Source organism: Paralichthys olivaceus, chromosome 17, assembly GCF_024713975.1.
Source record: "Paralichthys olivaceus isolate ysfri-2021 chromosome 17, ASM2471397v2, whole genome shotgun sequence".
In the NCBI taxonomy this organism is placed as follows: Eukaryota; Metazoa; Chordata; class Actinopteri; order Pleuronectiformes; family Paralichthyidae; genus Paralichthys; species Paralichthys olivaceus.
The window spans coordinates 1,199,195-1,221,554 of NC_091109.1; the positions used below are offsets into that span (position 1 = coordinate 1,199,195).

The 22,360-nt window shown below is 44.4% G+C and overlaps 3 protein-coding genes across 3 annotated transcripts; 2 read left to right on the plus strand and 1 right to left on the minus strand.

The window, feature by feature from the left end:
- The first annotated feature begins 1,958 nt into the window (after nucleotides 1–1,958).
- LOC109642526 (uncharacterized) lies at nucleotides 1,959–9,787 on the plus strand. Its single transcript, XM_020107351.2, has 17 exons — nucleotides 1,959–2,120; nucleotides 2,994–3,100; nucleotides 3,224–3,363; nucleotides 3,532–3,692; nucleotides 3,819–3,974; nucleotides 4,067–4,535; nucleotides 4,928–5,029; nucleotides 5,807–5,897; nucleotides 6,184–6,407; nucleotides 6,508–6,750; nucleotides 6,831–6,929; nucleotides 7,117–7,310; nucleotides 7,403–7,577; nucleotides 7,673–7,829; nucleotides 7,941–8,094; nucleotides 8,236–8,347; nucleotides 8,461–9,787. Exons 1-17 carry the CDS (start codon nucleotides 2,100–2,102, stop codon nucleotides 8,634–8,636), a joined length of 2,781 nt encoding a protein of 926 aa, XP_019962910.1. The 5' UTR covers nucleotides 1,959–2,099; the 3' UTR covers nucleotides 8,637–9,787.
- Nucleotides 9,788–9,789: 2 nt separating this feature from the next.
- abcf2b (ATP-binding cassette, sub-family F (GCN20), member 2b) lies at nucleotides 9,790–15,231 on the minus strand. Its single transcript, XM_020107352.2, has 15 exons — nucleotides 15,018–15,231; nucleotides 14,085–14,235; nucleotides 13,741–13,953; nucleotides 13,401–13,583; nucleotides 13,060–13,231; nucleotides 12,609–12,704; nucleotides 12,402–12,504; nucleotides 12,114–12,209; nucleotides 11,632–11,751; nucleotides 11,399–11,488; nucleotides 11,206–11,316; nucleotides 11,062–11,124; nucleotides 10,805–10,933; nucleotides 10,499–10,702; nucleotides 9,790–10,385 (listed from the first exon to the last, which is right to left on the minus strand). The coding sequence occupies exons 1-15, from the start codon at nucleotides 15,114–15,116 to the stop codon at nucleotides 10,269–10,271; spliced, it is 1,947 nt and encodes a 648-aa protein (XP_019962911.2). The 5' UTR covers nucleotides 15,117–15,231; the 3' UTR covers nucleotides 9,790–10,268.
- Nucleotides 15,232–16,239: 1,008 nt separating this feature from the next.
- chpf2 (chondroitin polymerizing factor 2) lies at nucleotides 16,240–20,836 on the plus strand. The gene is made up of 4 exons (XM_020087788.2): nucleotides 16,240–17,443; nucleotides 17,705–18,269; nucleotides 18,391–18,573; nucleotides 18,983–20,836. The coding sequence occupies exons 1-4, from the start codon at nucleotides 17,172–17,174 to the stop codon at nucleotides 20,255–20,257; spliced, it is 2,295 nt and encodes a 764-aa protein (XP_019943347.1). The 5' UTR covers nucleotides 16,240–17,171; the 3' UTR covers nucleotides 20,258–20,836.
- Nucleotides 20,837–22,360: the final 1,524 nt, after the last annotated feature.

The following is a 22,360-nucleotide window of genomic DNA, read 5'->3' on the forward strand; positions in this document are numbered from 1 at the left end:
CGCATGCGTAGAAGATGAATCATGTTTCTGATGAAAGCCTGAGGGAGACGAAGTTTCCGTTATGATGCAGAAACTTGACCTCTGATATCCGAGATTTCATCTGTACGATGAGTCATTTTCTGAGTAAAGTTACTTCAGGAGCTTAAAGAAGTCGAATAGTCAACGTCATCACCATTAGAGCTGAAACAAGGAGTGGATTCATTGATTAATCACTGGCACACAATTAACTTTTCATACAAACAATGAAAGCCCGAAGCTGAACTGATTTCTCTTTCTCTAATGTGAGAATTTGCTGTTTTCAGTTTAATAGATTATAAAAACTAATACAATTTGGAAACATGTTAATATTTTTCACTGTTTTATCACAATAAACAAAGAATCCATTGATTTATTAACGGATTCACTGTTAATACAAATAAATATTACTAGTTGCAGTCCTTTTTCACCATGAAAGCTATTAAGTTTAATCATCACTGCTTATTTATAACTCACAGAATGTGTATTCATTAATCCCCAAATCAAACTTTTAATTTGATTTAAAGGGCTTCACAATCTGTGCTGTATATGACAATCTCTACCCTTAACACAGACTTCCTGTCTTTAAGCATATCAGCTGGTTTGTTTTACATGATCAATATCCCCTGGTGTCAAGATTGACCCTGCTTTATTACTCAATGTTGAAAATGTGTGGAATAAATGTTGTGGAGAATGGTTTATATGTCACATATTTGTAAAGTAAAATAATTCGATTATCACACTGTCATGCGTTCGTATTTTCACTATCTCACATTATTCATGCTGTAGTAATCCTCATCTTTTCCAGCTGCTCTCATAAACTGTATATAATGATTATAGTCACCTGCATGAGCACCTGCCTGCCACTCCTTTCTCATAATTAGTCATAAACCATTGCATTAGTGGTTTATAGCCTGACCTGCCTGCTTCCTGGTTTTTTTTAATCTGAACTTTCTGACCTCCTACCTGTTGCTTGTGTTTGAACCAAGTGAACCTTTCTTTTATTAACCTATAGACCTCTTGCTGCTTCTCTGTTTCCTGTTTTCTGGCACTGGGTGTGTAGAAAGACCTGTACAGACATTTTGACTTGTCACAGCTCCTGGTAAATCATTCCAGTGAAGCAGCTGGTACAACAGCACAGATCATGGACTGTTAGTGTGAATGGGAAACAGATGTTTTTCTTTATGTTGCTCACTACACCTGTGCTTTCTCCACACTAACAAGTGCACAAATAATACTTCTTATCCTCCCAACAAATATTATTCATATGGATAAAATATCAGTCAATACAGTCACTCCTTAATTTCACACCTTAATGATGAAAACACTGTTATGTGTGTGTATCCATCTAGTTGAAATGGCTAATTGTATTTGGTTACACGGCAAGAATAAAATAATTCATATCGTGTGTGTGTGTGTGTGTGTTTGTTTGTTATTTTGCAATATCTTATTTATTTATTGCACTTTGTTTTAACGTTAACAATAAATTACAACAACAACATCATTTTACTTTATTTGCCTTGAACATTGTAAAAGTTGATAAACGGTCAATAAAGTTGTATATGTTTATAATTGTGCAAATGTAGAAATCAATACGCAGAATGAGAGCGACCCCTATTGGTTGTATATATATTGAACTTTTGAATATGATTATAGCAGTCTTTCTTTCTTTCTGTCTTTTTTTCGTTTGTTTTTATTTTTTACTTTGTCCACACATTCATTTCTTAATTTTTTACCTAATCCACAGATTCACTTCTTTATTTTTTACTGTGTCCACCGTCCACACATTCACTTTCTACTGGGATGACTGAGGTCAGAGGTCGGGCAGTGGTTGGGGGTTGGACCTGTCAATCACTGGAGAGCAGACCGGATTGGTCCAGAAGCTGTGGGCGGTGTGTTCTCTCCGCGGCGCTGATTGGCTGCTGTGTTGTGGATATCCCGTCTATCATCAGCTGTGAGGGGGAGGGGTCAGTGCGGCTAACATAGCAAGCTGCGCTGCACAACCAACCAGGAAGTCAACAAAGTTCTTCAATAACACCAGTGTCTGTCTGTGGTTTTCTCCACGGTGAAGCTGAAACAACGACATGAGCTCTCCCGCCTCTTCGGTAAGCTACACGTCGCCTGCATGACACAAAAATGCACAAAGATATTAGCTTGCTAGCTGCTTTATCCTCGCCATCGCTCTCTCGCGGCTAACTGTTAGCCGTCATGCTAATGTCGCTTGTTGACATCCCCCACTGTGCCAACAGACACAACAGACACAACAACGCACCCGGCGTTAGCTCAGGGCTAGCTTGTTGTTTCCAGTCAATCCTCTGACCTCGCTGTCAGGTGATGCATTGACTTCGACACAGGCTGAAGCAGCTGCTGGAAACTTCGCGTTCACTTAGATGCGGAGAGTTTAGACGGAAACGGCAGCTCAGCGAAACTGCAGGACACAAACACAAAGAGAAATCAATCTGCCAACATGTTGTCCTCGCTAAAACAGTGACTTTTAATGCTAGGTAATGTTAATATTGTGAATGATGAAGGCAGCTTCTTGATGTTATCACCAGAAAACTGCAATATAAAGAGTATACATTTATATCATTATTGTTCAGTTTACTTGAAGTTGTCGAAAAGTATTTAAAGCAGAGGTACTTATAAATCTGTAGTAACGACTCACAGAACTAGAGTAACCAATTTTACAACAGTAATAGCAAATTAATTGCTGTTAAAGATAATAACAATTATATTTTGCAGCCATGAATGGTTGTTGCAGAAACAAAATACAACAAAAATAAAAACCCCAATAATATTAAGTTTAAATAGAATGAAGTATAAGCTGATAGTCAAGCCTAAATAGAACCAGAATCTTTTTCTTTGATGAGGAATAAAACAATCACAAGTTAAGCATGAGTTTGGTCAACTCATGCTTACAGGCCTTTAATGGCATGTTAGACAAGCTGCTCAGGAGACTGATTGATTTTGTTTTGCAGACTGTCGGGGAGTTATTCCTCATCCTCAGTGAGATGGGTTTCACAGAGGAACAGATCCAGGCAGCTATGCAGGCAGGACATTTCTCCGTGCCAGATGCAGCTGAGTGGTGAGTGGACCCAGAGCCCTTTCCTCAATTCCATGCGGTTATTGCCATTCAGCAATGTTCTTTTCATTACTAAAGGAAACCACCCTTCAGTAAATGCTGTGTCCCTCTCTCATATGTTAATAGGCTCTTACAGGGTCAGTATCCACGGCACAGATTGGTCAAGCAGTCATCACAGCCTGCTGAAACAGCATTTTCTGCTTTTAACCCACCTAAAGAGGCAGCAGGCACTTCAGAGTCGCATACGTCTCCATCTGGAAGTGGAGGTATGGCACCAGAAGTTGTGCACTTAGAGTATCAAAGTTATTTTCTTTAGTGCATCAGTTGGAGTAGATAAATGTATGTCCTAAATGTAATATGACATTGTTATCATATCAGCTGTTTAAAATGGCCAAAAAAAGATTATCTCATTGGACTGTCTCTGGGTTTAACAGCATCCCCTTCACTGGTGCTGAGGCCGTCACAATCATGCAACCTGTCCCCGGAACCACTGCCTGTTGAGTCGCGCATCAAGCAAGACAAAAGTGACTTTGAAGACCAAGAAAGACAACGCGTTGCTCAGGAGGCCAGAGCAGAGAGAATACAAAAGAAACAGGTCAGCTGTAAAGAAAAGAAGGACTTGTGACTTCTTCCAAACAGTGCTAAGTCAGCCAGACTGGCAATAGAGAACAAAATCTCTTGAGGCAAATGTCTGAACATGTTATGTGTTTTGTATTGGCAGGAACGCGAATTAGTGTTAAAGCGGATAGCTGAGGATCGGAAGAGCTTGCAGAGGAAGATCCAGACCGTCGTCACTGAGACGTCTCCTCCTAGTGGCCAAGGGCAGAAGCTTGGAGGAAATAGTCAGACTAATGTTGATAACAACTGCATCCTCATGGTGAGGCAATGAAGAACCTTATTTTCTGTTTACATGTGTGAGACTTACAAAAAAACAATTTACATAATTGTGGGTTTTGTTCTCTGCTGCAGATTCGGCTGCCGTCCGGTGAGTCAATCCGTGAACGTTTCCCAGCTGATGCCCCTCTGCGAAGTGTCATGGAGCACATCTCTGGACGTCACCCCTCCCTGCCCTCCTTTTCCCTCCTTCAGGGATTCCCCCGGAAACGTTTTGGGGAGGCAGAACTTGCTTGCTCGCTGCGCTCTTTGGGCCTAACACCCAATGCTGCACTTTGTATTCAGACCACTCCTCCAGAAACGCCCCAGGATCCACCAAGTCCTGCAAATCCACTATTGGCAGTACAGAACGAGCCACCTCAGTGCACTGAGCCTCCTCAGCTTCCCCAGCCTCCCCAGCCTCGTATCCCTGTCCTGGAGGGAGCCGAAGGGCAGGACATTGCTCTACCTCCTCCACTACCCAACCAACTGTGGGAAGAGGCAGTCAATTATGCGGGGATCCCTGAAGCTGGTGCTTCACTGTCTGGACCATCTCATTTCTGGGGTAAGTATATTATCTTTATATACAGAAAAATAATGTGGCATAAAGATATACAAACACATTCTGTTTTACCTCAGACATGTTTTTTCTTTGTAAGCTTGTTTGCTGTGTATTAGTAGCGTAGAAAAACACAGGATGTATAACCTATGCTGCAGCCAGACAGCAGGTGGTGATCGAGATACTCTGGCGATGTCAAATTGTCCATCTCTAAATACAGTCTATGATTTTAACCTTCAGCCAATTGACGTTCTCCAGCTATGAGTTACTACATGAGTGACTAGATTTTCCCTCTGGAACATCACAGCACGTCCCAGTTAATTCAACCAACCAGAATGTTGATAATTATTTACATTTTATGTCAATAGATGTTTTATGGTATTTCTGGTGCCCCACAGGACGAGGCCAGAGGTTGGTAGCTGGTAATGCAGAAGAAGTTGCAGGCATAGAGGTCGATGAGGAACAGGAGGGAGACGAAGAACCACCCTACATGCTGAACGGTACTGCTCCCTTAGTCTGAGGTCGTTATTGACACTTCATCCCTCCCTTGACCTAAGTTTTACTTTCTTTCCCCACCCTTTCTCCTCCCCTCTTCCTGTTTCCTCATCTCCACCTGTCGTTCTCTCATATCAGAAACAGATGGCCGTGGCCCCTTCACTCTCAGCTGTTAACTCTCATTCAGTTTTATTCTCCCCCCAGTCGCAATGTGGGGGAATGAAGTGATCCGTATATCTGTCTGTAATTATGTTGTTTCCTGAGTAGAATATTTTCTTTTTACTTCACAATCAGGAAGAGTGTGGGATATGTCATCTCATGATGACTCTTGTACTGTACATTACATAAGTTTCTCAGTGTGAACATTTGACTGACTGCTCTAGAAATGTGTTTCCAGTGTAAGAAAGATTAGGATTAGGAAATACTAGTCTGTGAATGCCCCTTTCTGTCAAACAAACAGTGCTGAGCCCCACCAATCACATCTGAGCTCCCTAAGTCCTTACTGCTGGTCAGCCAATCATATTCCATCTAACAGCATATGTGGTGTTGATATAGGATTCAATGTGTGTTCCGGACACAGAGGGAAAGTATATTCACAGTTGTAGCTTTCCATATAGAGAGAATCACAAATCCAGAACAAAAGATGTTGATTCGAGGTGTGGAATTTAAAATGTTTTCTGTGTGAAGTGGAAACATTTCAGGCTGTAGAAGATTCATTTTGTGGTTCAGTCTGATGACATTGGAATATTCTTGTGAACTACTTTTTTGTCACATTTTCACAGGAATGCCAAGGCTGCCTTTCTTCCCAGAGAACAGGATTCGAGTAGGATTTGAGCCCAGACACCACTGGCCAGAACAAGGCAATCGACTCAGGTGAGTGTCAACGGAATGGGACTAATGTAATGTGGTGATACTGGATTCTATGGATGACAGCAATCAATGTATACACGTTACCGACTTTTTGTCTGTGTGAAATAGATTTTATTTTATTGATCTAATGATATTTTTTGGGGTTCCCCTGATAACTTTGTTTAGAACAGTGCTTAACAAATAAAGCACTATAAATATATTTTTGGAGTTTTGCAGTGACTGTGGATATACTCGCACACTTCAATATTATTTGCATTAAAATTCAATCACGGCTGTGTGCTTGTTTCAGGGAGGTTCCGGCAGAGGAGCTAGCAGAGCCTGAGGATGCAGGAGGTCGGGTGGCGCCCGTAGCGGCAGGTCTAGCTGCAGTGGAGCGTCTTCAACGTGCCGCGCAGCAAGAAGACCCCCGTTCCTCCCAGGGACAGCCATCACCACCTAAAAGAGCCTTCAGGACACCCAGCGTACCATCCCTATGTGCCTTGGCTACTCGTGCAACTGTGCACCTCATGACCGGTGAGATACAGCTGCAAGACTCATTGATTTGAAAGAAGCGGGGTCTTGTTGCCTTGTTTACTCACTGTGGTCATTCTTGGCTCTGTCTCTACTCACTCAGCTCCCAGTATGCAGTACAGCAGCAGTCTGGCATGTCTGACCCCGGAGCTAGCAGAGCTTCTGCTCAACCACATGTCCCGTGAAAGACTCCTTCGTCCGCGCACCCTGGAGCTCTTCTTCGGCTGCCCGTTGCAGAAGTTTGTTCTTAACTGCTACCCTTACTCCACCAATGAGCTCCTGCGGCAGTTGAGGGCCTTTACGGCGCTCAAGCATCTGAGTCTTGTGAACTCACCTCTAATCACTGGTATCAAGCTTTATCCTGGGATGTAATTTCTCGACTGAATTGGTCAACATCTGTGCTAATTTTTTTTAATCTCCTTCTAGACTCTGGTCTATCAATCCTGTCCAGCCTGGTGAAACTCCAGTACCTCAACCTCGCTTCCTGCAGTAAACTGACGGACTCCTGTCTGCAGCATATCAGAGGTCAGACAGTTATTATAAAGGGATAACTAATTATGTAACACTGCCTCACCAGCAATTACAGTTACGTGCAAGAATGCCAGACCCCCAACATAAGCTGCTCTGTGTTAAGTATTTGTATTAAGTGTTAAATGAGGTTATGATTTTCTTGCTTTCAAAGTATTTTTCTTCTTCTTCCTGTGTCTTCAAGGTTTGAACAGTCTGTGTTTCCTGTCACTGGACCAGACCAAAGTGACCGATGCAGGGATGGTGTTATATCTCCAGTCAGCTCCGTCCTGCCTCTCTCAGCTCAGCCTGAATCAGACGGCAGTGACAGAAGCTACGCTGGTAGTCCTTCCTTCATGTGTACCACAGCTGCGACTTCTCAGCATCAAGCAGACAAAGGTACATCAGCTCTTCTGGCACATTTTTATTTCAGTATTATGTTCAGCAACGTGTACTGTTCTCTCATGATCTTTCCGTGTCTTGTTTCCCAGGTTGAGGATGTCTCAGCTTTGGCAGAGCTGTCCAGCCTGCAGACGCTCAACCTAGATGGGACAAATGTGACAGAGGCGTCACTGAAGTACCTCGCCACCCTCCCTGCCCTGTCTTCCCTCAGTTTGGCGGGAATTCCTGTTGCTGATGGCAATCATGCCCTGCAGATCATCTCAGGTCTGTAACTGGGAAGGAACAGACACGATGAAAGAAAATGCTCCAAGTCTGTTTGGAATCAAACTCTCACCGTGGTTTCTACTTTTCCTCCCCAGGTCTTAAGTTGACTCATCTCACCCTCCCTGGACGCCACTCTGTGAATGACAGCGGGTTGGCGTACCTCTCTGATCTGTCCCTGCTCTTAGAGCTGGACTTGACAGACTACACACAAGTCACAGACCAGGGAGTCAATCAGCTCTCCACCATGAGCAGGTCATTCCCATACTTAGTAACTGCTATAATGTAATGAACACATCTTACAGCCAAATCTGAGTGCTGTTAAAACAGGGCTGTTAAAAAGAAGCTTGTGTATATTGTGTGTAGGTTGAAGAAGCTGTCACTCAGCAACACCCAGGTGACAGACGCAGGGCTCCCCTCTCTGCGCGGTCTGCAGGAGCTGCAGGAGCTGTGTTTGGACCGAACAGCCGTCACTAGCCGAGGAGTTGCTGAGCTCATCGTCTGTCTGCCGCACCTTCAGGTGATCTCTCTGCACCATTTGACTGAGGACAATCTGATAAATAACCTGCTTCCCCTATTTAGTAAAATGAACAATGAGGTGCAGGTATCTCTCTTTATGCTTTTTTACTACGGTTCATTGTATATCTTTCTGTCTTTATAGGTGTTGGGATTAGCCAGCACTCAGGTGGGAGACACAGTCGTGAGGAGAGGTGTGATCCGCTGCAATCAGCTTGTTAAAATTAATCTCAGCCGCACACGCATCACAGACCACGGTAAGTTCACAAGCTGCACCTGCTGACTCTGTATCTGGCTCACCCCCTCTACACACGTGTGATCTGTGCCTCACTTGGACGAATTTCATTGTGTGTAAATTTGTTCTCCTCAGGTCTCAAGTTTCTGAAACACATGCACCTGGCTCAAGTGAACCTGGACGGCACTGGTGTGAGTCTGATGGGTATCGCGAACCTTCTCTCTTTCACCAACATCAACAGCATTCGGGCCAGCAACACTCGAGCCATCCCCCCTGACGAGGCGTCAGACGAGGAGTGGGAAGCCCAGTGAGCATCAACCCCCCCCGGTTTGGTTCTCTCATATTGCACCTGAGCGCACCTCTGGCTGCTGCTGTCCTCTTTTACCCCCGCTGCCTCCAGGATCACCTGGAAACGGCGTAACCAAAAAACTCCTTCAACTTGCACTGTTTCAACTGCATCTAGTGCCACTAATCTGTCAGTCATGCACGCTAAGTTGGAACCTTAAATGGGAGCCTTGTTTAACAATTAGGCCGTTAATAATGTTTACATACTGTACATAGAATCAATCAGTATTTACTCGCACACACTGCAGCCCTTGGTCTCTGGACGAGTCCACCTGACAAACGTTATAGCTTTATGTGCAGCCTCGTATGTTTCAGACAACAGTGATAGACAGAAATGTACTTTATGTTGGAAATGTAACGTATAACATAGCATGTATTTTCAGACTGTAATAAATAACAGTTTAATGACATTAGAAATTAAATGACAAACTATTTAACTAATTGTCTTTTGAACCAAAAGTGCTTGGTTCAAATACAGATGTCCACCACTGTTAGGTTTGAGTGGCTTTAAGTCATAGACTGTATAAAGAGATGGACGACAGTCTGCTTCACTCTTGTCTTCTATCTTTATATCCAGCCCACGGTTTAGATTTACCACAAACTTTTGTATTTTTTTTGCCATTAAATGCATTAATGGCCGGCATCAGTTCCATTTCAGTTTTACCTGAAGGGGTGTTAGACAATGAAGGAAATTTAAGAATACATTATTAAAATCAGATACATGAGGATGTTAAGAGACTTTCTGAAATTATTATATTTTTTTTTCAAAATTGCATCCTGGAGATGCATTGGCCTCAATTGATGTTTTTTAAGTGGCTTTTTTAGATTCTTATTTTATCAATGTTAGTGTGTCAAGAAATGCCAAGATTTTTTGGGACAGCCAAGTCAGTTTCAGTTACTTAGTGAGAGAAGTATAGTGTAGTGGCTGTATTGAGATGGTATATATATATGCAGCCATGCGGCTCACATCAGAATCCAAAGCAATTTATCACTTCAAGTTTTGTCCTCCTTTACAGACATGTTAATCCTTTTTTTTTTTCCTGAAGGCCTTTAATTTGAAGATACCAGCACTGTATTCATGAAGTTTAAAATGAATAAAAAACTATCTGAGACTAAATGTGCTGTTTTTAATGTTCCGTTTATTCAGACAAACTCTTTATTGCATTACATCGTTAAATAAGGCAGAACTGCTTCTACGCGGAGAAAAAAAAAAGTCAACTTTTAAATATCATAAAATATGACCTAAAAGCTGCTGCATACGTGATGGGATAAAACAGAACATTTGGAAAAATAAAACTTTTCTATGAACACAGCACAATGGAATGCATTCCACAATGCACTGAGATGCTTCGGGTGAATCAGCCAATCAGAGTGCAGCCTGAGGTGAGGAGAGGGTTGGGTGTAGCACGATGCAGCACTGTCAAACCAAAATGGAAATACAGTACAACATGTTCAAGAGACGCGTCTGAGAAGATGCATAAAGAGATTGTTTCAGTTCTTGTCGTTGGGAGATTTCCTGCGATGCAAATCCGGCTCATCCCTTTGTGAGCTTACAGGTCATAATACAAGATAAAGGAGTGGCTCAGTGTGATGTTGATTTAGATGTCATGTGCTTGCTTTTCAATCCTTGATTTCAAGTGCTCCTTGTACGCCAGGATGTCCCTGTTCCACTTTGTGATGGTTTGATTCTCGCAAACCCAGATCTCCTGCGCCACCTGAAGGAAGGATTAAAATGGTTCTAATCAAAACTGCTTTAACTTAACACCTTTGTTGCACAGCTCTGTTTCAAACCAAATATTCCATGAATCCATCAAATGATAATGCTCACCTGCTGAATTAGCCTGAAGTCGTGGCTAACCAGCATCGTGCCGCCGTCAAACTCATTGATTGCATCTGCTAATGCATCAATGGTCTCGATATCCAAGTGATTGGTGGGCTCGTCAAGGAACAACATGTGAGGGTTCTGCCAGGCCAGCCAGGCAAAACACACCCGACACTTCTGACCGTCTGACAGGTTCCTGATTGGACTGACCTGGAAAACATTTCAGGAGTCAACTCGGAGCAAAGGCTAAAAAGCAAAAGAGTAAATTCACACTTTTTGAATCAGGTATCCTCTGGAAAATTCTTTTTCCACCTGCTGTTTTCCCGTCAGGCCGTAACGACCAATGATCTTCCTCATCTCCTCTTTTTCTTTGATATCAGGGTAACACTTCATCATGTACTCCAGAGGAGACAGGTCCAGCTCCAGCTGCTCTGTCAGATGCTGTAACAAAAGAAACATGGGGGACAGTAAATTTTAGTGTAGGTGCTACTTCACAAGAACTTTGCAATGTGTGTCCTGCTGTGAATTTTGCCCTGATTCAGATGAGGTTGTGCACTGCAGTGGTTTACCTGATGATATCTGCCAATCTTGACGTGAGAATGTTTGCGGATCATGCCGTCACTGGGTAGGAGCTACAAAGAGGAAAAATATTAAATGGTAACTCAGAAAACAGCGAGTTGTTGCAGGATGCTGAGGGTCTGTGTAGTACCAACCTCTCCCATCAGCAGCTTCAGTAGCGTAGACTTCCCTGCTCCATTGGGCCCCACCAGAGCCACTCGTGTGTCCAAGTCAATACCAAACTCCAGGTCTTTATATATGTACGGCTGCAGGAAACATGAACAGATGAGTGAGACTGAGAAATGACTCCAGATTTTCTATGAACAAATCTCTATTAAGCGTACTCACTGTGTTGTCACTGTACTTGAAGCTCACGTTCTGAACCATGATAACGGGAGGAGGAATCTTCCCACAGGGAGGAAAACAAAATGACAGAGTCTGCGGGAGATGCAGGGAGGCATTAGTATCAAAAGTAAAAAACCTCACCCAGTGTGTGTCACCGAGTCAAAACCACTGCTCGTCTTTAATGGGGTCAGTTTGCCAACCACCATTAGGAGCCTATCAGTAGACCACAGCAGTACCTTGTCATTCACAACTCGTTCAGTCAAGCCTGACGCCACCATCTTCTGCAGAGTCTTCTCTTTGCTCTGTGCCTGTCGGGCCAGTTTTGCAGAACCGTGACCAAACCTGGCAATGTAATTCTGGAGGAGAGGTGTAAACAGAACAATGAGTGCACATCTTGATTGACTTTACTGCAAAATAATGGTTTGAAGTCACTGCTTAGAAAACAAGATTAGTCACTTGAAGGGTTTTCCCCAGCTAACTGTTTGTGGTTGTGTTGGTTGTAGCCTACTCCCTGTCAGGTGATCACTTTATTAACTACGCTGCCTCAGCATTAGCCACAGTGAATAGAATGGGATTTGTAGTACAAAATGGAACCTCTGTGCTTTTTTCTTTTAATAGGATTAATTTCACATTTTCTAAAAATGTATTCAGTTGTTTACAATTTGATTACTGGCAGTGAAATCAGTACACCACGTAGTAATGGAATATTTTTTTTCACCTTCATGTGTGTTATCTGGTCCTGTTCCCAGTTGAAGCGCTTCATCTGATTCTCCTCCAGCTCCTCTCTGGTCTTCACATACTGGTCATAGTTACCCTTGAGATAAAAATACATTTGCATGGTCATCCAACAGGTCTTCCCACACACAGAAATAGCAACCGCCTACCCCTGGTATCCTTATTTAGCATGAGGACATTGCAGGAGGCAGTGAGTTCAGGATACGTCTAACACCTTCCAATGATGCCAAAGTTTCTTAATTTTACTTTAAGAAACAGCAAGTGATCTTACCGTGTAATATTTCAGTTTTCTCTGATGTAGGTGAATGATGTTGGTGCACACACCATTCAGGAAGTCTTGAGAATGTGAGATGAGCACAAGGATTCGCTTGAACCTGAAGAGAACCATCAGGTCGATTAGTACACATCTCCACACATACATCAAATATGTACGTAACTGTTCGGACTAATACAGCAATGAAATAGGAAGTTAACTTACGACTTGAGCTCCTCTTCCAACCACACACAAGCATCCAGGTCCAAGTGGTTAGTGGGCTCATCCAGCAACAACATGAAGGGCTTGATAAACAGAGCTCTGTAAAAACAGTGGATAATAGTTTTAGTTTAAATTACAGAAAATGTGTCACAGAAACTTAATTTATATGAAACAACTCTTTAATTTCAATCTTGAATCATTTTGTTCTAAAGCAAATACAATAATTTTTTTGTCCAAACATGGGCTACTTCTCTTCCAGGGGTATTTGTATAAATGTGTGATGCCTTTGTTAGCCTCCGGTTTCACTCAGAAAATGATCTTGATTTAAGAGCAAAACAGGAACATTCTGAATTAAATGAGGCCAGTGCAAGATGCCGCTCTGCTGAGAACACATTTAGCTGCACTTGACACAAAGTAGCTTACATACAATGTCAAAGAAGCTCATGGTCTTTACCTGGCCAGAGCAACACGCATCCTCCATCCTCCACTGAAGTCCCTCATTTTCTTATGCTGCATAGCAGCGCTGAAACCCAGACCGTGGAGGATCCGTGAGGCTCGCATCTCTGCCTTGTCTGCATCCAGCTCCTCAAGACGCTCATACAGCTCCATCAGCTTCTCACATTCAGCTGGGAAGGAAAAGAGATACAATTACTATTTATTTCATCTAGCTGCATAAGAATATGCAAGGCTGTTCTGAAATATGTTTCACTGCTGCATGTCTGTTGGCTCAGGCCAAGTTGTTTTACGTTTGCCCTCCACAGTTTATCATTTCATGGTGCATCACATATAACTCACAGTCCTCATGGGCAAGTCTCTCTGCCTCCTTCTCCAGCATAATCCTCTGCTCATCCACCTCCATCACACACTGCAGAGCACTCTTGTCACTGGGGGCCATCTCCCGGGTCAAGTGGTAAATATCGATGTGCTCTGGGATGGGAATCTCACGAAGCCCGATGGCTGACAACAGCATGGATTTTCCTGAACAGAAAAAAAAAAAATTATATTACTTACTATTAGAACTGCTAGTGCTTAATGAGAGTTAAGGTCACATCAAGTCAGGGAGACCACCCTGAAACATATCTATGAGCAGATACACCACTGACTGGAAACATCCTGTGGCACATAAATCAATTACCTGTTCCGTTAAGTCCAAGAAGGCCGTAGCGTCTGCCTGAGTTGAGCTCCAGGCTGGTGTCTGCGAGCAGCTCCTGCCCATGGAAGGTGAGCGACAGGCTGCTAATGTGGACATCAGTGCTGTTTGGGTGTGAGGCTAGAACACCTGTCACTGCCCGCGCCTCCGTCTTCCGAAGCTCAAACTCATCAAGCTCCTTAGTCAAACAGTCAATACCTGTTGAAACAAAAACAGTGATTCAGAGTTTAATGTCCACCTCTGCCTCAAATAAAAGTGACGGGTGCCAGGGTGCTTCTCAGAAATGGCTGTGGAGATAAAACAATGTTTATTCAGATCAGTCCTCTCACCGTTGCTCTCCGCTCCGTTACTCTGGGCCTCTGGCTGTTCACCCTCCTCGCCGAGCTCGTCTGACTTCTTGGTGCGCTGACGGGCTTTAGCGGCCTCCTTCTTCTTTGCTGCCTTCTTCTTGGCCAAGTCGGATGGCATGGTTGTGCAGGGCTGAGTTTAAAACACAAAAAGGACACAAATCTCAAGTCCCTCGTCACGCCACGTTGTGGGGGTGGAACACACTGGAAACTGATTCTCGAGGATGTGTTAGGATTTCACCATAAAAAGATGACTTTGATTGCTCCAGTCATACACGAGTATGAGTCAGGGTGTAAATGACTAATCGTTGACGCACGCTGACGTTACGACGGAAACACCGGTTAAAACACACAGTTGAATTTAATTAAAGACCGGTGTTGTTAGCGAAGGCCTGACGCGATTAACAGTGATGTGTCCCGGGGGTAGCGGGGTAACGGTGATGCTAACCATGACCGCATTTCACTTCAGTTCCTCTCGGTCCCACCTGCTGGCACGTTGGGCTCCAGTGGCCCGGCTGCTAGCGGCTAAGCGGAGCCGCTCACGCCGCTAACGTCAGCATCAAACGCTGTCACTTTTAAGAACTGAGTCGGTGATGACTCTGAGGCAACGCGGCCAACGTGTTGAGCTTCGGTGTCACACGCGAGCGGCACATCACGTCCATTTCCATCAAATTGCCCACGCTAGCTTTCTGGCTAAGCTAACAACGGCATCTAGCCACAATTACCAGGCCTGAGCCGTTGGAGCTAGCTTGCCGCGAAAGCTAGCTTGACGCGAGGCCCGCCCGGCTTCGACCGGCGGCTAATTCAGAGGCTAATTCACGTTTTTTTTAAAACTTGTATATAATTCCACAACAACGCGTGTGTGTGTTATTTATTCGAGCCGCAGCTGTCGGTCGCCATTGCCGTCTGAATTACCTGTTGTTTGAGTCTCTGGTCTCCGGAGCACACCGACGTCTCGTGTCCACTTTTTCGCCGGGTGGATGTAGCCGCACGTCGAACCGCCAGACTGACCATATATGGGGGAGAGGGGCGGTGAAGATCCACGGAGCCTCCCCTTCTCACAGCACTGCAGCAAACTGTAGATTCACACTCAGATTTAATTCATAAAATAATGTCACGACTGCCTGTGACTCAATATATCATCAGGAACTAAAAGTGAGACACACGGACTGACATCCTCCTCGATGCAAAACTTGATCATAATAAATTATCACGTATAATGTAATCGACCAATGTGCGTCTTCACTCAATAATCCATCCTCATGTGTAGATGATGATGAGACACTGGGTCCCTGGCCACATGCATACAATATGTATGTATATAATATATCACCAGAAATGCCTTTTAACAAGACTATGATTTACTGTATATTATTTGAGTGCTGAGGTAAAATTGAGTCCTTTAATTCTCCATCGTGTGTAGATTATGAGAGAATGGGCCCTTGGACACAGACCTATAAGGAATATGGTCTACCTGTTGATAGATAAATAGATTTAAAATATAAAGTATCCTGTTTGTTCACAAGGTGCAGGGATGAAGAGAGGATTAGACAATCACTGCTTTATCTGTTTACTTAATATTTATTGCTCCTTAATTTATCGTCCTCTCTTTTTGCCATAAATATCAATGCAAATGTATTTATAGTGTATGACTTTGTATATATGTATTCAAATATAAAGCCTTAGGTTTGTTATTTATATTGTTTTAATTATTACATATATGTTGTGTACATTATCTACCATGTCGAGCGCAGGCCAACTACATATGTGTAGATGTTTAGGAAGCTGGTTATGATTAAGATGATTATTAATAATTAATGACTTATGTTTCGAATATGTAGATTAAATCATTGAGTGTTTGATTTCTTTTTCCTCATCACTATTTATAGTTCATACTTTTTTCTGTTCCTATTTTTGATCACTTGTCTGGATGTTGGATTCCTCATCACACTTTCATCAGGTAAATAAACCGTGTACTGTAATTTCCTCCTGTGCAATTACAACTGAAGTGAATTTAGATTATATAAATATGTTATTTCCTCTGTTATAGTTATAGTGGTGCTTTCTTTCCGGGGGGGGGGCAGGGGGGGCAGCTGGAGGTGATGCTGCAGCAGACCCTCGGTCAGTCCGTGATGAAGATGATGATGATGAAGATGATGAAGATGATGATGAGGGACGTTATTCCTCCTCTGTGCGTGTGCCGATGATTCTCTGAGGAAGTAAAGCAACTGAAGAAAATGGACGACTCGCCCAGGGCACCGCTTCGTGGCTCTCCACCGGGACCAGCGTGTAAAAACCGGGATCTATACTCACAAGTCGTCGGCGGCGGTGATGGATTGAGAAGCTACGGAAAACAACAATGCTAACATGCTAGCCCGCCCCTTGCTGTTTTGTTTCTCTTCGGGGTTTTAACTCCACACGAGGAGGCTAACGACATCTACTTCACGACTTTATCTTTTTTTTTTTTTTTTTTTTATCGCCAACTAACCGTGGGTGAACGTAAACTAGTGATTCACCAAACCAGGTGACACGTCGCGTCCAGCTACGTTAGTTAGCTCACTTCAGAAGAAGCTAGTCAAAATTCGGTTAAGCTAATTAACGTGGCGTTAGCTTAAAAACATCGATGGTATGTCCGGAGTACAGGTACAGGTTAGTTTACATGACTCATATGAGTAGTTTGGTGTATTAGACAGCAGGGACGTCGTATTACACGGTAATGATCCTGTGCTATTTGTAATTTTAAAGGGAAAACTAGGTTAAAGAAGTAACTTAGCATCAGCTTTACTGTTATCTCAGAATATGAGGCTAAGGGTCATCGTCTTTTAATCTCCAGCTCTGGGATGTGTTCAAGTAAACTGTCTCATCAGTAGATTCAAAACTCACAGGATGAGAGGATAAATAAAACGCTATGGGTGATTTAAGTCGTTTCTCCGTTAGCTTCTCCTGACATGTTTCCATTCAAACGTGCTAAGCTAGCACAGGAAACTTGACACCTCTTCACATGCTCTGCTCACAGACTCGCAGGCAGCACAGTTTTTCCAGAGCAGCCTCATTAAGCGGAGCCCAGAAATGCGTCTGTCCTCGTTTCTGGCCCTGTTCAGGCCCGCGCTGCCCCTCATCCTGGGGCTGTCCCTGGGATGCAGCCTCAGTCTGCTGATGGTGTCCTGGACGCAGGGGGACGCCGACGACTCCTGCAGGGACGAGCTGGGCAACGGGAGGCTCTTCCTGGGCAGAGGGGACAGCCAGGGGGTCTCCAGGGATGAGGCTGGAGACGAGGACATCCAGCCCCGCATCGTGCCCTATCACAAGGACCCAAACAAGCCACACAAGAAAGTCCTCAGGTGAGTGTGGAGAGTCGTGTCTCCTTAAAGACACCTCAGGAATGTGCAAATTCTACAGCTGTGTGAAAAGTCTGTCATATGTCCTTAAATCTGTGGGACAAAAAGTCCAAGAAGTGTCAAAAAGAGTTTGAGTCTATCTGTGTTACTTGTTAATGAAACAAGATGACTGTTATGAGACGTATCCTGTCACCTTCATCATGTATGTGCTTATTTTCTCATTTTTGTTCTTTCTGTTTCTGTGTCTTTTCTCCACCTCTCCAGAACCCGATATATCCACACTGAACTGGGCATCAGGGAGCGACTGCTGGTGGGCGTACTGACCTCTCGGGCCACGCTGAACACGCTGGCCGTGGCAGTGAACCGTACTGTCGCCCACCACTTCCACCGCACCTTTTTTTTCACTGGTTTGCGCAGCCCCAAGGTGCCTCATGGCATGACTGTGGTCACCCATGGTGACGACCGCCCGGTGTGGCTGATGTACGAGACGGTGCGTCACCTCCACCAGCACTACGGCTCGGACTACGACTGGTTCCTCTTAGCCCAGGATGACACTTACATGCAGGCAGATCGTCTGTCTGAGCTTGTGGGCCACCTCAGCGCAGGTCAGGACCTGTACATGGGCAGGGCGGAAGAGTTCATTGGTGGAGAGGAGAAAGCACGCTACTGCCACGGGGGTTACGGCTATCTGCTGTCTCGCAGTCTGCTGGCCCGCCTGCAGCCTCATCTTGACACATGCCGTAATGATATCCTCAGCGTGAGACCTGATGAGTGGCTGGGCCGCTGCATTATTGACTACCTGGGTCTCAGTTGCGTGGAGGTGCACCGGGTAAAGAAAACCTTCAAATTATAAGAAAGAACAGTGGTATTAGTAGTTTTAATTTTCTTCTGACACTGAATATCCATTGTTAACACTTCTTGTTCTCCCTCAATGTTTGTGTGGCTCACAGGAGATGACCTATCGCTACTTTGAACTGGGGAAAAATGCCGATCCAGAGCGAGAAGACAGCACTCAGTTTAAAAATGCCTTCACAGTGCATCCTGTATCAGAACCAAATCTCATGTACCGCTTGCACAAACGCTTCAGCCAGATCGAGCTGGAATGGACGTACCTACAGATCGAGCAGCTCCAGGTTTGTAATACACAGCTGTGCCTTTTCACTTAACTCTTATCTGATGGGACAAAATCCAGTGAGCTCCTACATGGATGAGTTCTGTGTCACAGTTCAGTTTGTTCTCTTCACCAAACCCAATGTGAATCAGTGCTGAAACTCCTGACTGGAGACAAAGAATACAGTGTTTTGCTGGAACATGAAATTTTAAATTTCTATGCATTTTATTGTGACTATGATCTGCTGAAGAAGATTTATTGTGTAAATATAGTAGCTGCCGATGATAATAATGGTAATTAGAGATGTTTTGACTTGATTTTAAATATACGTTACACACAGTGAAAGTCATGTTTACACTGTGTAGATGACATGTTTTTATGTAACGGATCCTTTTCAGCTTTGCTATGACAGATTTCTGTGTTCTCTTCAGATGCAGATCAACAACCTGAGTGACCTGACTCCAGAAGGAAAAGCTGGAGTCACGTGGCCAATAGGAATCAACCATCCCTTCAAACCAAGAACCCGTTTTGAGGTGATAAACTGGGAGTACTTCACAGAGGAGCACATTTACTCGTGCGTCGACAGCTCTCCAAAGTGTGAGATGAGAGGGGCGGACCGTGCAGATGTTAGTGCAGTTCTGGAGATCGCAGTGGAGCGTCTGAATGAACGCTACCAGCCACAGCTACGCTTCCGCAAGCGCCGTCTTCTTAACGGGTACAGACGCTTTGATCCCACGCGCGGCATGGAGTACATGCTGGACCTGGCTCTGGAGGCCTACACCCAGAAAGGCCACAGTCAAGTCATTGTAAAACGGGTCAACCTGCTGAGACCCCTCAGTGCAGTTGAGATAATCCCCATGCCTTATGTGACGGAGGCGACACGGGTGCAGGTCATCCTACCCGTCACTGCCCAGGATCAGGATTATGTCAGCAACTTCCTCGACATGTATGTGATGAACACTCTTGACACCCACGATAATGTTTTGCTCACGTTCTTGTTCATATATGATCCGTTTGACGCACAGCGAGTCAGCCAGACGGACGTGTTCGCTGGCATCAAAGCCATGATCGGGGAGGTGGAGAAACGCTACGGCGACGTGAAGATTCCTTGGATAAGCGTGAAGACGGAGGTGCCCTCACAGGTGAAGCTGATGGACATCATCTCTAAGAAGCATCCGGTGGACACGCTGTTCTTCCTGTCCAGCGTGTGGACAGAAGTCAATGCGGACTTCCTGAATCGCTGCAGAATGAACGCCATCAGCAACTGGCAGGTCTTCTTCCCCATCCACTTCCAGGAGTACAGCCCCGCCGTCGTCTACCGCGACCAGCAACCCTCCGCTCCCTCCTCTTCTTTTGCTTCCGAGTCGCTGAGGGACGGCCACTTTGACCGTCATGTCTTTGAAGAGGCCTGCTTTTACAATGCGGATTACATGACCGCACGGACCAAGATGGCTGCCGACATCTTAGACAACGAGGAGCTGCTGGAAAGCATGGACGTGTACGACATATTTGTTCGCTATTCAGGCTTACACGTGTTTAGAGCGGTGGAGCCAGCGCTCATCCAGAAATACGTACGACGAGCGTGCAACCCGCGGTTCAGTGAGGACATCTACCACCGCTGTGTGCTCAGCAACCTGGAGGGTCTGGGGTCGCGCTCGCATCTCGCCATGGCTCTGTTTGAACAAGAGCAGGCCAACAGCACCTAGATCTCACCGGGATCTCTGGGACGTTGTGGTACTTAGAGAGCGTTGAACCTCTCACACACACTCTCTGCCTTGAGGAAAGTCACACAGAATAATGTGAATTTTAACATGGTACTTTTATGATCCATACACTGAAATTCTCACACATTAAAATGGAAACGTCTCGTGCATAGACTCTGACAGAGCGAGCGTGTGCTGACGCTAAACTCTACAACCTACAAGTCTGACTTATGAGTCCGATATCGAGGAATCTGTCACGTCTAAAGGAAATATGACTCATCGACTCTCCTCACAACTCGCGCCGTGATCGAGGACTACAGAGACAGTACAGTCAATAATATCATTGCTGTGTATAACTGGAGCTGATGAACAATATTTAAACTCCACTGAATATATGAAAAATAAGTTAATAAAAAAAAAAAAGACTTAATTTCTTTATAATTATTTGAGAAAAACACACTTGAGCCACAAATCTTCTTTTGTGAAGATGTTGAAAAATAATACTGGACAAGCTGATGCTGCCTTTATTTTAAGATATGTTCTTTTTTTAAGAGGTATTATTAAAGAGTGTTATTGCCACTGTGAGTTGTTTCTTCATTCCTACCAGTTTTTACCAATATAATTTGTTTCAGTCTCATTAGACACAAAGGTCACTGTTGTAAGATGTGTTTTGACAAAAAAAATCCTGTGGTCACTCATGATTCAATGATTATATTCAGAATTGTGTCTTCTCATAGAATCCATTCTTCCCAGTTTGCATGAAAGCTTGAGTGCGGCGCCCGGGGGCAGTGAACAGTTTGTTCCAAAGCAGCCTGCCCCACCTCGTCCCTCACAGTCAGGCATTAATTCTCCACCCCTCCCCGGGCCTCCCTGGGTTTTTTTGGAGAGTATTTTGTACAACATGCGTCTTTGGGGAGAAAGACGTGAACCCAGTGCCCAGACGGAGGGTCGAGTCTACCTTGCCAAGCTCTGCTGTGGAGTGCGGTGGTTAACCTCCGCAGCGAGATGGTTGAACAAGCTGAATGGCTCACTTCACACATCCCTCCCCTCCGATCGGTCCCCTAACCTCCCCCACCCAGCAGAATCCTCCAAGTGAGGGTTGTGGGCTCAGGAGAATGGGGGAGCAGCCGAGTGAATGGGGCTCTTTCTGAGGCAGCAGCTCGACTGCAGTCAGCGTTTATGCTGCACGGCTGCAGTTCACAGTGAAAAGGCCTCCACCTGCTTCCTTGCGGTGAGGTGGGCGAACAATAAAACGCCTGTTTGCCTCCTCTTATGAAAATGCCGCGCTCATGCAGAAAGTTTAACCCACCAATGAGCTTGAATGCAACACCAGCACTTCACTTGAGAGCTCTTTCAAATAAGGGTTGTGTAGCAGTGAGGCCAATTATTTGTATAATTGAACTGTGTCATTTTAGATAATATCATATGCATTCAACTGAAAGAAAGTTTTTCAACCTCTAACTCTGAGGCAATGACTTTACATCTCAGTGACATTGAAGGACTATTTCCTCAGTCAGAGGATATGGATGAATTTTAATTTCTCCCAAATCTATGACTGTATGCACTGAGCTTTAAAATGTTAATGTGTAAATTTTTGCAGCAGAGCACAACACAGTGAAATCACTTCTTGTTCCTATGGAGGTGATGAGAACAAAAAAAAGACACCTTCAGATATCATGGCATTTACAAACTTTGGCAAGCGCTTCTTTATTTACATCCAGGCTGTCTCACAATGTCACAGCTGTTTTCCCTTTTTTTTCCTCCCTCCTCGTCTTTTCGTTGAATGTAAATCACCAAACAAGTTCTGCTCTTTACCGATATACAGTGTTACGCGTGTATACCCTAATCATCCTGTCGGTGACCCTCAGTGTAAACAGAGAGAGAGAACACATGCAGGGGGCCATGACGAACACGTCGACAGGTCACCAGGCTTCAGTAACAGGAGACACAGTAGTCATAATAAGTCAGATAATATCCTGGTACTGTGCTGCTCACTGCTGAGGAGCTGCAGCGTCGAGTTTCCTCCACAGGAAGGTGCTAGTGATTCAGTGACGACAAAGTGAATGCCCTGGCCATACAAAGAAAAGTCACTCTGGGTTCGACACA